General features: G+C 40.8%; 1 protein-coding gene across 1 annotated transcript; it reads left to right on the top strand.

Annotated features, from left to right (window-relative positions):
• Nucleotides 1–1,482: 1,482 nt before the first annotated feature.
• On the top strand, nucleotides 1,483–9,900 carry LOC308663564 (uncharacterized protein). Its single transcript, XM_081320091.1, has 5 exons — nucleotides 1,483–1,514; nucleotides 2,833–2,947; nucleotides 3,057–3,124; nucleotides 4,785–4,914; nucleotides 6,778–9,900. The coding sequence occupies exons 2-5, from the start codon at nucleotides 2,842–2,844 to the stop codon at nucleotides 8,658–8,660; spliced, it is 2,187 nt and encodes a 728-aa protein (XP_081176217.1). The 5' UTR covers nucleotides 1,483–1,514; nucleotides 2,833–2,841; the 3' UTR covers nucleotides 8,661–9,900.
• Nucleotides 9,901–12,179: the final 2,279 nt, after the last annotated feature.

The following is a 12,179-nucleotide window of genomic DNA, read 5'->3' as shown; positions in this document are numbered from 1 at the left end:
CGGCCTCTGCAAAGAGAAAGGAACTCCACGCACTTCAGCGTTGGGCCGCTGAGGCCGGTTGGGAAGGAAGTGACATCGGTAAGCCTTGCCTTTCTAGGATGCTGGACTCGCCCTCTTTAACCCTTTGAACTTCGCAGGCGGTTGAAAAGGCTGCAAGAAAGTCTTGAAGGAGGGAGCCGCAGCTGACAAAGGAGGTTGTTTGTCTGTATTTGTGTGTATGTTTGTCTCTGTGTGTGCTAGTCTAGACCACGTACGTTGCCCTCAGGAAGAAATCCAGATGCCAGAAAGGAAAGGAGGGGATCTAGATCGTCCTTCACGCCCTATTTCCTGGGTAGTGGGAGAGCTTGCATGGCAAATCTCAAGGAGGAAATAAGAAAAGGTTTGAAAATGCAAAAGATTGTGCCTAGGTTCTCACTCTGTGCTGGATGACAGTAAACTAGGTTCGACTCCTCTGCAGCTCAATTTGTTTTAGGAGGGTAAACAGATGATTATGTTAAGCTTTATGTATTTAAGCCTTTGTGTTTCATGTGAACTGAGCCCCTGCATCTGATTGATCTTTTTGTGCTTAGGACACATTGTGTGAACCTGACTTCCTGTGTGAAGGAAGGAAGAGAAATGGAGCGTCCTAAGCCATGGTCAATTGAATGGCATTACATTTTTTGTGAATTGAATTTTCATGCTTTGTTAACCTGTTCTGAGTTTTTGTATGCTGTGTGAACCCTGCTGATAGGTAAATGTAGATCTATATTTTTACAAAGCAAGTAAAAACAATATAGAAATGATCCAAAATGCCAAATACACTGAATCTTCTTGATTGATGTCATCAGTTTACCAGGCAAAAAAAATACATCCTTCTATGGCGATGAGTATAGATGAATGATCCAATCCATTACTTTCTAGTTGTTGGAATTTATTTTCTATCAGAGAATTGCAAAAGGAAGTCATTTGTTCATCTTCTTTAAAGACAAAGTTATCTCTTTGGCAAAGAGGGTTAATGGCTTGTTCTGATTCCCATGGCTAGATGAACATTGCTATGAATGAAAAAGAATTTGGTTTCCTTGAACTCATTTGGATTTGTGTTACAGGACGGAGAAAGAATGGCGAGCCTTCCTTTAGCAAGTGGGGGAACTGGAAAAGGCCCTTCCAGTGTTCAGTCTGGAATCGGTGAGGAGATCTGGGCAAGAACTGGCCAGAAGATCCTGGACGATGGAACCATCCTTTCACCCCTTCAGTCCTGGAATTTTAGGAGCATCCGGCATCAGGAGGATGAGGGTCCCCGAGGACTTTGCAGCCGACTGCACTACTTTTCTAGCCAATGGTTGAGACCGGAAAAGCAGACAAAAGCGCAGATGCTGGACCTGGTTGTTCTGGAGCGGTTCCTGGCGCTTCTGCCCCTGCAGATGGAGAGCTGGGTGCGGGAGTGTGGAGCAGAGAGCAGCTCCCAGGCGGTGGCCCTGGTGGAAGGCTTTCTCCTGAGCCAGGAGGAGGAGAAGAAGGAGCAGGCTGAGTTGCAGGTGAGAGGACTTCCTCTCGGGAGCCCAGAAGGACTTGAATATAATAATATGTTCAAATTTTTCTTTCCTTTTAAAAATATCATTAAGCTTATCAAGATATAAAACGCAAAAAAATGAAAATAGTAGGAACTGGTGGGAATTGAAGAGAAAGACGTATAGGGTAAAGAGGGAAAAAGGAAAATGATTTACTTCTGACTCTTTAGTGCAGTCAAATAAAATGGTAACATTACAGCCTCCAACTTCTACTTTTACATCCTTAATGTGTACTAGAACTAGCCCCTGACCTTCGTTCATTCCGCCGGGACCTGAAGACCTGGCTCTTCGAGCTCACCGGCCCAGGCTGAGAATTTTTAACTGGGGTTTTTATTTTTTTAGGGATAATTTAATCTTTTTTTAAAATTGTTTTTAACTTTTGTATTGGTTTGGTTTTAAATACCCTGTAAACCGCCCTGAGTCCTTCGGGAAAGGGCGGTATATATAACTAATAAAATAAAATAAATAAAATAAAATAACAAGAAACTCTAAATTTCATTTTTTTAATCCCAAGAAAAAAATCCAGAAGTGATTTCCAAGTAGAAACAAGGTTGGATGTGTTCTTTTCTTTAACTAAAGCAGTTAATTTTGCCGTCTCTGCTAGTGCCATGAGTTTTTCCAGCAACTTCTCCATTATGGCAATTAACGTATCCTTCCGTTTTTGTGCAAAAAGCATTCTTAATGCTCTCAACATATAAAACAGCAAAGATTGAGATTGTTTCTCAATCTCTTTGTCTGTTAAAGTCCCTGGTTTTGTTTTTATACCCACTTTGAGAATCTTCTGCAGTAAAATGTAAATCTTACACCAGTATTTCTTTGGATTGTCCACCAAAATGGAAAAAGGTTTCTTGTTTACATTTGTATTTTGAACATGTATTTGAATTTCCTTTATACATCTTTGGCCGGTTATCACGCATTAAATAGAATTGATACATCATTTTATAAAAAATTTGTTTCAAATTATAATTTAATAGAAATTTTAAAGTTTTCACCCAAATATCTTCCTGTTGTTCAGGCATTATATTATACACACAATTCTTTGCCATTCGATCAATATATTCAAATTCTTAATGCCTCCTTACCAGAGTTCCCTGGCATTCATACTATGTGGAGATGCTTCACTAATCTTTCTATAGTTGCTTATCCTTTCTAGAAGAAAGATTTTGCAGAGCCCTTTATTTCTTACTTCCCAGCCTAATTGATCGATACTGAGTGCTTTGCAGTAAAAAACCACTTCATGATGTTGGATGACCATTAATTCTTTTCTCCTTCATACTATGTCAAGTCCTTTACAATGGACATCAGAGATCCTGAAAGAATGAGGCATCCTTCAAATCTCCCTCAAGAACTGTTTTTCAGGAGGATCTCTGAGGAAGATCCAAATCAGGACACTTCAAGAGGTAATAATGAGGTCCTTCCATTCCTCTGATAAATCCTAACTTTCTTATCTTCTGTGTTTTCTATAGCATTTCATTAATTATGCTTCTTCAAATTCTATCTCCCTCACAGGGAAGAATAGAAGGAAGTTGACACTTTCTTTTGGGGGAACGGAAACCATGATTGAACCTCCAGCTCAGGTGAGAGAAGAACATTCATTTACTAGATTTGTATTTTCCTTTTCCCTCAGGAAATCAGCTGATGTACATAGTACAGGTAGTCCTTGATTTGTGACCACAATTGAAACCCAAATTTTTGTTGCTAAACAACACATTTGTTAAGTGACCTTTGCCCCATTTTATGACCTTTCTTGCCACATGTGTTTAGTCAATGACTGCAGTTGTTAAGTTTGTAATACGGTTGTTAAATGAATCTGGCTTCCCTATTGACTTTGCTCTGAGAACGTCACAAAAGGTGATCACGTGACCCAAGGACCCTGGAACCGTCATAAATATGAGTCAGTTGCCAAGCATCTGAATTTTGGTCATGTGGCTAAGGGGATGCTGCAGCAGTCGTAAGTGTGAAAACTGGGCATAAGTCATTTTCCCCGGTGCCGTTGTAACTTTGAACAGTCACTAAAAACTGTTGTAAGTAGAGGACTATCTCTACTGTCTTCTTCCATTGTCCCCTCTGCTTTTGATTGGGGATTTTTTTAGGATTTTTTTTTTAAGACTACTACTTTAAAAACAAAACTCTTTCCCCTAATTATTCTCCCAACTTTTCAGTAAATAATGTTTTACAGATATTTTCAAAGCACCCATTCTTTCTTTAATTCTTTGAGTTGCATTTGTGCAAGGATCGTCAAAAGTATTTTATATTCACACCGGGATATTAACATTTTTAAAAGCTTTATTTACAATCATTGATAAGAAAATAAGTGATTAAGAAGAAAGATTTTTAAAATCCCAAGACAGTGACCATATAGAAATGCCTCCAAATAAAAATTGTTCTGAAAGAGCACATAATCAAGGCCCTGTTGGCTTGCAAAATACCTTTTCATCCCCTGAATTGTGCCTGGATTTGGAGGCCAAACCATCCAGCTTTGCAAAGGCTAAGAAATGCCTTCCTCAAAAAATGTTCTCCATTTTCTTATTTACTGTCGAGTCAATGGCTCAGACTACTAGCAGTTTCCTTGCAATCGGAGGAGGGGCAGAGTCTCTGGATATTGATGGCACACAACACAGATCCATGGCTGATCTCTCCCAGCTCTTTCATGAAGGTGTTGAGGATGAATAGGATTGCTCCTTCTTAGCCACTTCTTAAAATTCTACGAAGAATCCCTTCCCCTACAGAGACATTTTTTAAAAAATCCCATTTATATCCCGCCCTTCTCCGAAGACTCAGGGCGACTTACAATCTAAGCACAAATTAAAGTGCTTATGCCTTTAAACCCAGGTTAAACAAGTTAGTGTCACTGATTGGTGGGTTTTCCAAGGGCCACGTGCTAATTGATTTCTCTGGACTGAGTGCCTTTTGATTGAGGATGGATGAATTGATCCTGGCTGGCCGGCTGGATATTTGGTAAATCCAGAAGGATCCTGAGGTTGATCCAGAAGGAAATTGGAGTTACTTAACTGAATGGCACTGAAAGTCCTACAAAATCATTCAAGTTGGTGAAACCCGTCTAAAACATTTCTTCAATCAAAAGCTTTTTCTTCTCTCCTAAACTCACCTAAACTATGGAATCCTACTAAACATAGCCAATTACCTTAGTGCATAGCTTTGCTTTGGGAATTTCTAAACAATAGGACAGATCCTATAGTCCCTCCTCAATCTGTTCTGTCTTTTTTTGTCTTTCAGGACGGTCTTGTGCCCTTTGAGGAGGTGGCTGTGTATTTCTCAGAGGAGGAATGGTCTCTGCTGGATCCTCACCAAAAAACCCTGCATTGGGAAGTTATGCTGGACAATTATAAGAACGTGGCCTCTCTTGGTAAGGGTTTCCTATTCTGCAGTCAGACAGTTCAAGAAGACACTTTGTAGTCAGATGCCACGGATTACTTCTTATGAAGTCATCTCCAAATAGATGTCCTCTCTTCAGAAGAAGGAAAAGTCGTGCTGTTCCACTGCTCCTAGGAAGGAAATAGGTCAATGGCATTCTGCTTAGATATATTCTATCCCATTTGTTTTTCTATTTCTATCTAAACATATTAGTGACAAAGTAATTCCTTGGTTTGCAGTAATACCAAACTTCATCAAACAGTTTTCAGCTATTTTGGCCCAGGAATTCTAAGCAGGGACTTACTATGCAGTATACATCCAGTCATAGTCATATCTGTCCATTCTCGTAGGTACAAAGGAATAATTCCCCATCTCAGCTAGGCATAGTTACGGATGCCAATCGATGCTTGCATGATGGTTGATTAGACAAGGGCTTTAACCATCCTGGCACATAGCCAGGACATTCTGTAATAACCTTTGAAGCTCCTCCCACTGACTAGATAAGATATAGGACTGACTAACAACTAGACTACATTTCCCAGAGGCCATCTCTTAAGGAGACCGTTTAACCCTTTAAATGCTAAATGCTCTAACACAGTTCTTAATTCCTAAGCTAGCTATATAATGGACCAGAGTTACATACTGGTCCAGCACAGTCTTTTACAAGTTTTTATGCCTCACGAATAGTGATATTATCATTTCTATACCAAACCGTTATAATTATACAAATATACAATATATTGGAATCTGGCAAAATACCTGAAGGCAATTACAGGTAGTCCTCGAGTTACAAATATAATGGAGCCTGCCCATTTCATTCGTAACTCAAAAATTCATGGGAATAAATCCTGTACCTCGAAGAAGATCACCACCTGCTTTCACCCACATATTTGCTAGTTGAATGCATGGGCAAATAGGCGGTTCATTATTTGCACGTGAGGTATCTCGGTGGGGAAGGCCATAGAGGGCCTAGTGATGGAACAGGCCCCCAAGGCCTCCACAATTCACAAAGATTTCTCATGCTTCCCCCTCCATTTCTGCCCTGGAAGATTGACCTACCTTGAAAGGATCCATCTCTTCTTTGCCGGGTTCCTGCTTTTCTGGCATAGGGTCAACGGAAGCTCCTATGTGCTGTAATATCATGCGAGTTCAGGCACCCATCCTCTTTCGCAGAGAATGAGTGCCTGAACTCTCACGATGCTTGTTATGCCTATCTCCTGCTCCCCCACACCCCGAACTCGAGCCACATGGCCACCGCCCTTAGCTTCTGTTCTGCCAACGGAGTCCTGTAGATCAGGTTTCTGAAAGCCCACGGACTCATCCCCTGGCCTCCTTTCCGGGCAGCAGCAGCCTGGAAAAGGCCTCCGAGTGGGCCTTCGGAGGCAATCAGAAGCCTCCCCCAGCTTCCGTTCCATTTTCTGTTGCAGAGAAAGAGGCCTAAACTCCCGTGAGATCATTCGAAATCAGTAGTGTGCGATCTCACATCAGTGATCTCACGTGATCTTGTGCTACTTTAGGCTTCCATTTTCTATGAAAGCACCAAAGGCCTAGAACAGCCAAGAAAGCAAAGGTGCATACCCACAGTCCTTGTGTCTAGGGAGACTGGGGTGCAGGGGGAGGAAATAGCTAGGATGAATGTTGCAGTGCTACTGTGGTCATTCCTGAGAGTGAATGACTGCCGTAGTGTGGAAAATTCGTAATTTCAGGAGTTTTTCGTAAACACTACTGGGTGATTATCGTGTAAATTCGAACGTCCGCTAAGGGAAGGTTCATAACTCAGGGATTATCTGATTTCTGACAGGGTGATCTTTTCCCCTAACATTTCTATCACTTTCATTTCTTTTTTCCTTTGAAGGTGATAATGAGAATGACAATAAAGTCGCTAGAGAACTAATGAAAGTGTTCAAACAAAGAGACGTAATGGAGAAGCCTGCAATTCGGACAAGATTCCAAAGGCAGGAAAGAAACACTTCAAATAATTGGAATAAGGAAAGATCATCTTCCATTGATGCTCAGATGCAGGATTTTATTGATCAACGAGGAAAAATAAAGAAAGAATACATTGGGAAAGGTTTAAGACTATTCAAAGACACAATAGATGTAAATGAGCACTATCTATCCCAAGTCAAAGGGCAAGATTATATATGCAAAGACAAAGGAAAAAATTACAATTGGACTTTCACACTTTCTCAAGAAAATGGGTCTGTTATGTCACAGAAAGGATTTCACATGGGAGAGAAGCCAAATAAATGCACTGAGGATGGAAATAAGACTGTTTATAAAAAGATAAGCACAAGGGAGAAGCTATATAAATACAGGAAGTGTGGAAAGGGCTTCAGCAAACCAATGCATCTTACATCTCATCAAAGGATCCATGTAGGAGAGAAGCCATATAAATGCACGGAGTGTGGAAAGGGCATCAGGAAAAAAAGTGAACTTATATCCCATCAAATGATACACACAGGGGAGAGGCCATATAAATGCATGGAGTGTGGAAAGGACTTCAGGATAAAGTGGCATCTTACATCCCATCAAAGGATCCACACGGAGGAAAAGCCATATAAATGCACGGAGTGTGGAAAGGGCTTCAGAACAAACACTCAACTTACATTCCATCAAAGGATACACACAGGGGAGAGGCCATATAAATGCAAGGAATGTGGAAAGGGCTTCAGTCAACACCATACACTTACATCCCATCAAAGGATACACACAGGGGAGAAGCCCTATAAATGCATGGAGTGTGGAAAGGGCTTCAAGACAAACAATGAACTTATATCCCATCAAAGGTTACACACAGGGGAGAAGCCCTATAAATGCATGGAGTGTGGAAAGGACTTCAGGACAAGCAGTGAACTTACATCCCATCGAAGGATACACACAGGTGAGAGGCCATATAAATGTATGGAGTGTGGAAAGGATTTCAGAACAAGCTGTGAACTTACATCCCATCAAAGAATCCACACGGCGGAAAAGCCATATAAATGCACAGAGTGTGGAAAGAGCTTCAGAACAAACAGTCATCTTACAGTCCATCAAAGGATCCACACAGGAAAGAAGCCCTATAAATGCATGGAATGTGGAAAGGGCTTCAGTCAACACCATACACTTACATCCCATCAAAGGATACACACAGGGGAGCAGCCCTATAACTGCATGGAGTGTGGAAAAGGCGTCAGGAGAAACAGTGAACTTATATCCCATCAAATGATACACACAGGGGAGAAGCCGTATAAATGCATGGAGTGTGGAAAGGGCTTCAGGACAAAGTGGGAACTTACATCCCATCAAAGGATCCACACGGTGGAAAAGCCATATAAATGCACGGAGTGTGGAAAGGGCTTCAGAACAAACGCTCATCTTACAATCCATCAAAGGATACACACAGGGGAGAAGCCCTATAAATGCATGGAATGTGGAAAGGGCTTCAGTCAACACCATACACTTACATCCCATCAAAGGATACACACAGGGGAGAAGCCCTATAAATGCATGGAGTGTGGAAAGGGCTTCAGAACAAACAGTTATCTTACAGTCCATCAAAGGATACACACAGGGGAGAAGCCCTATAAATGCATGGAGTGTGGGAAGGATTTCAGAAGAAACAGTCAACTTACATCCCATCAAAGGATCCACACAGGGGAAAAGCCATATAAATGCACGGAGTGTGGAAAGGGCTTCAGAACAAAAAGTCATCTTACAGTCCATCAAAGGATACACACGGGAGAAGCTCTATAAATGCATGGAGTGTGGAAAGGGCTTCAGGACAAAGTGGCAACTTACATCCCATCAAAGGATTCACATGGAGGAAAAGCCATATAAATGCACGGAGTGTGGAAAGGGCTTCAGAACAAACACTCATCTTAACAATCCATCAAAGGATCCACACAGGAGAGAAGCCCTATAAATGCATGGAATGTGGAAAGGGCTTCAGTCAACACCATACACTTACATCCCATCAAAGGATACACACGGGAGAAGCCCTATAAATGCATGGAGTGTGGAAAGGGCTTCACCCGAAATAGTCATCTTATTTCCCATAAAAGAATCCACATGGAGCTCAGTCTATGGATTTCCAATTTACACAGACTGAATTCTGAAAAGAAGGTTGGTGTTTTTTGTCTTTTTCATCCTTCTAACTTAGAGGCCTTGAGAGATGAATTTAGTAACGAAAATGAAAACAATGGGCATGTGCCATTATAATTATTATAAGTTTTTGAATTTATGCATGTATAGGTTCATTTTATTTTATTTTTTCAGTAATGCGCTTCCTGCTCCCCAATTGACATGTTTCTCCCACTTGGTCATAGCTCTCAAAAGGATGTGAAGACATTCAAAAGCTGCTGCTTCCCCAAGCACAAATGAAAAAATAAAAGAAAAATCAAATGTATACCCTTGGTGTAGAACTGGGGCACCCCAAATGTAATCAAATTTGCATTCTCAGTGTACAACTGAGACCTGAGTCAACCAGTATCTATGGAGAAAGAGGGAATATTATTCATTCCAAGGCCTGAAGATGTATGAGGGAATTGCCACATGCCCATCAATGTTTAGCATCTGGGTAGAACTGAAACGATGAAGAATTCCTCTCTCAAAAACGAAGCCAGAATGACCAGAAGCCCCACAAGTGATTGTGCAAATTATTTTCAAGCATTTTGCTATTCTATAGTGTGATGAGGGCTGAGAAGAAGTCTAAATTCGATTTAAATAAAATTAAATATCAGTGCTGTGGTTATGTTCGAGTCATGTATTATACTCAAGTATTAAACTCTAGTTGCTTTAAAAATGTATTAACACATGAAAGTTTTTGGAAGGATTTGAGAAGCTCATGTTTGAAGCTTTTTATTTAATTGTCAATTCTGTGTCAAACTGGACAGTAAGACTGAAAAGAGCAGAGAGGTTAACTGAATTCTTTTTAACCCCTTTTTTTCTCTCCATCTACATTCTTTCTTTCACTAACTGTACCTAAATCTCTGTTTTCCCCTCTTGCATTGTCACCTACAAATCCAGAAGAATCTCTTCAAACCATTGGAATCTTCAGGACTTGCACTTAAAGGAGAATTTGTACTTTAGTTTTTCTCTGTTCATTCCTGATCTATGGATTGATGGGTCCCAGTATCATTGCTGGGGCTAGTCCAGATTCTTGCCTCTGAATGACAATTTTTGGGTCATAGAGTTAAGCCAGAAGATATAAGGCCTGTCACAAGCCAGAACTTTATTTCAGGAGCTGCTAATGTGTCGCCATCTTGTCTCCTCCATGCAAGCACATCTTCCTGAGGTGTATTCCCTACGTAATAAACAATAAACTAGAAAAAGAAGGATTATGAGGGATAAATAAAACAGGGATGAATGAAGAAAGAAATGAAAGGCAAGGCAAGGGAAAAAGTGGATAAGAAAAACGAGAACATGATAGTCAATGGAAGGACTAATTAATTAATAAAAGAAATTGAATAGTTGGCAACTAAATGATCTCCGTTATTTCAAATAATATGTATAATAATAGAGGGAGATCTATTTGATGATCTAAAAGCGCTGACATGGGAGGCTAGTTGGCAAAGGAAGAAAGCCAGAATGAGGCTGAAGAAAATTGGGGTTTTATTTATTAGAGGGGATTTCATATTAGTAATTAGAGGGTTAAAGCAGAAGTTGAGATAAGTAGAATTTGGGTCATTAAATTGAAAATTGGAAATTAGTTGAAAGTAAGGATTCTATTTGTTTAATATTTAAAAATTAGACCCAAAAGAAAAAAATATGAATATGTTTGCTTTATTGATTAACCCAGACAGTATATATAATGGTTTTGATTTATTAAAGGGGATACTGTATTATTAATTAGATGACTTAATATGGTGGGAAATAGATACAGTGGTACAAAAAAGTATTTAGTCAGCCACCAATTGTGCAAGTTCTCCCACTTAAAAAGATGAGACAGGCCTGTAATTTTCATCATAGGTATACCTCAACTATGAGAGACAAAATGGGAGGAAAGAATCCAGGAAATCACATTGTAGGATTTCTAATGAATTTATTTGCAAATTATGGTGGAAAATAAATATTTGGTCAATAACAAAAGTTCATCTCAATACTTTGTTATATACCCTTTGTTGGCAATGACAGAGGTCAAACGTTTTCTGTAAGTCTTCACAAGGTTTGCACACACTGTTGCTGGTATTTTGGCCCATTGCTCCATGCAGATCTCCTCTAGAGCAGTGATGTTTTGGGGCTGTCGCTGGGCAACACGGACTTTCAACTCCCTCCAAAGGTTTTCTATGGGGTTTAGATCTGGAGACTGGCTAGGCCACTCCAGGACCTTGAAATGCTTCTTACGAAGCCACTCCGTTGCCCGGGCGGTGTGTTTGGGATCATTGTCATGCTGAAAGACCGAGCCACGTTTCATCTTCAATGCCCTTGCTGATGGAAGGAGGTTTTCACTCAAAATCTCACGATACATGGCCCCATTCATTCTGTCCTTTACATGGATCAGTCGTCCTGGTCCCTTTGCAGAAAAACAGCCCCAAAGCATGATGTTTCCACCCCCATGCTTCACAGTAGGTATGGTGTTCTTTGGATGCAACTCAGCATTCTTTCTCCTCCAAATACGACGAGTTGAGTTTTTACCAAAAAGTTCTACTTTGGTTTCATCTGACCATATGACATTCTCCCAATCCTGTTCTGGATCATCCAAATGCTCTCTAGCAAACTTCAGACGGGCCCGGACATGTACTGGCTTAAGCAGGGGGACACGTCTGGCACTGCAGGATGTGAGTCCCTGGCAGCGTAGTGTGTTACTGATGGTAGCCTTTTTTACTTTGGTCCCAGCTCTCTGCAGGTCATTCACTAGGTCCTCCCGTGTGGTTCTGAGATTTTTGCTCACCGTTCTTGTGATCATTTTGACCCCACGGGGTGAGATTTTGCGTGGAGCCCCAGAATGAGGGAGATTATCAGTGGTCTTGTATGTCTTCCATTTTCTAATAATTGCTCCCACAGTTGATTTCTTCACACCAAGCTGCTTGCCTATTGCAAATTCAGTCTTCCCAGCATGGTGCAGGTCTACAATTTTGTTTCTGGTGTCCTTCGACAGCTCTTTGGTCTTGGCCATAGTAGAGTTTGGAGTGTGACTGTTTGAGGTTGTGGACTGGTGTCTTTTATACTGATAACAAGTTCAACCAGGTGCCATTCATACAGGTAACGAGTGGAGCCTTTAAGAGGAGCCTCTTAAAGAAGTTACAGGTCTGTGAGAGCCAGAAATCTTGCTTG

Source organism: Vipera berus, assembly GCF_964194415.1.
Source record: "Vipera berus genome assembly, chromosome: 2".
In the NCBI taxonomy this organism is placed as follows: Eukaryota; Metazoa; Chordata; class Lepidosauria; order Squamata; family Viperidae; genus Vipera; species Vipera berus.
The sequence above is the reverse complement of the archived record's forward strand: the minus strand, read 5'-3'. Positions and strand labels throughout refer to the sequence as shown.

What these genes read in the sequence shown, in the direction of transcription:
- LOC308663564 (XM_081320091.1), top strand. Translation starts at nt 2,842, where the DNA reads ATGGACATCAGAGATCCTGAAAGAATGAGGCATCCTTCAAATCTCCCT. An exon ending in AAATCAGGACACTTCAAGAG is followed by an intron (nt 2,948 to 3,056) that starts GTAATAATGAGG and finishes TCTCCCTCACAG; the next exon opens with GGAAGAATAGAAGGAAGTTG. An exon ending in TAAGAACGTGGCCTCTCTTG is followed by an intron (nt 4,915 to 6,777) that starts GTAAGGGTTTCC and finishes TTTCCTTTGAAG; the next exon opens with GTGATAATGAGAATGACAAT.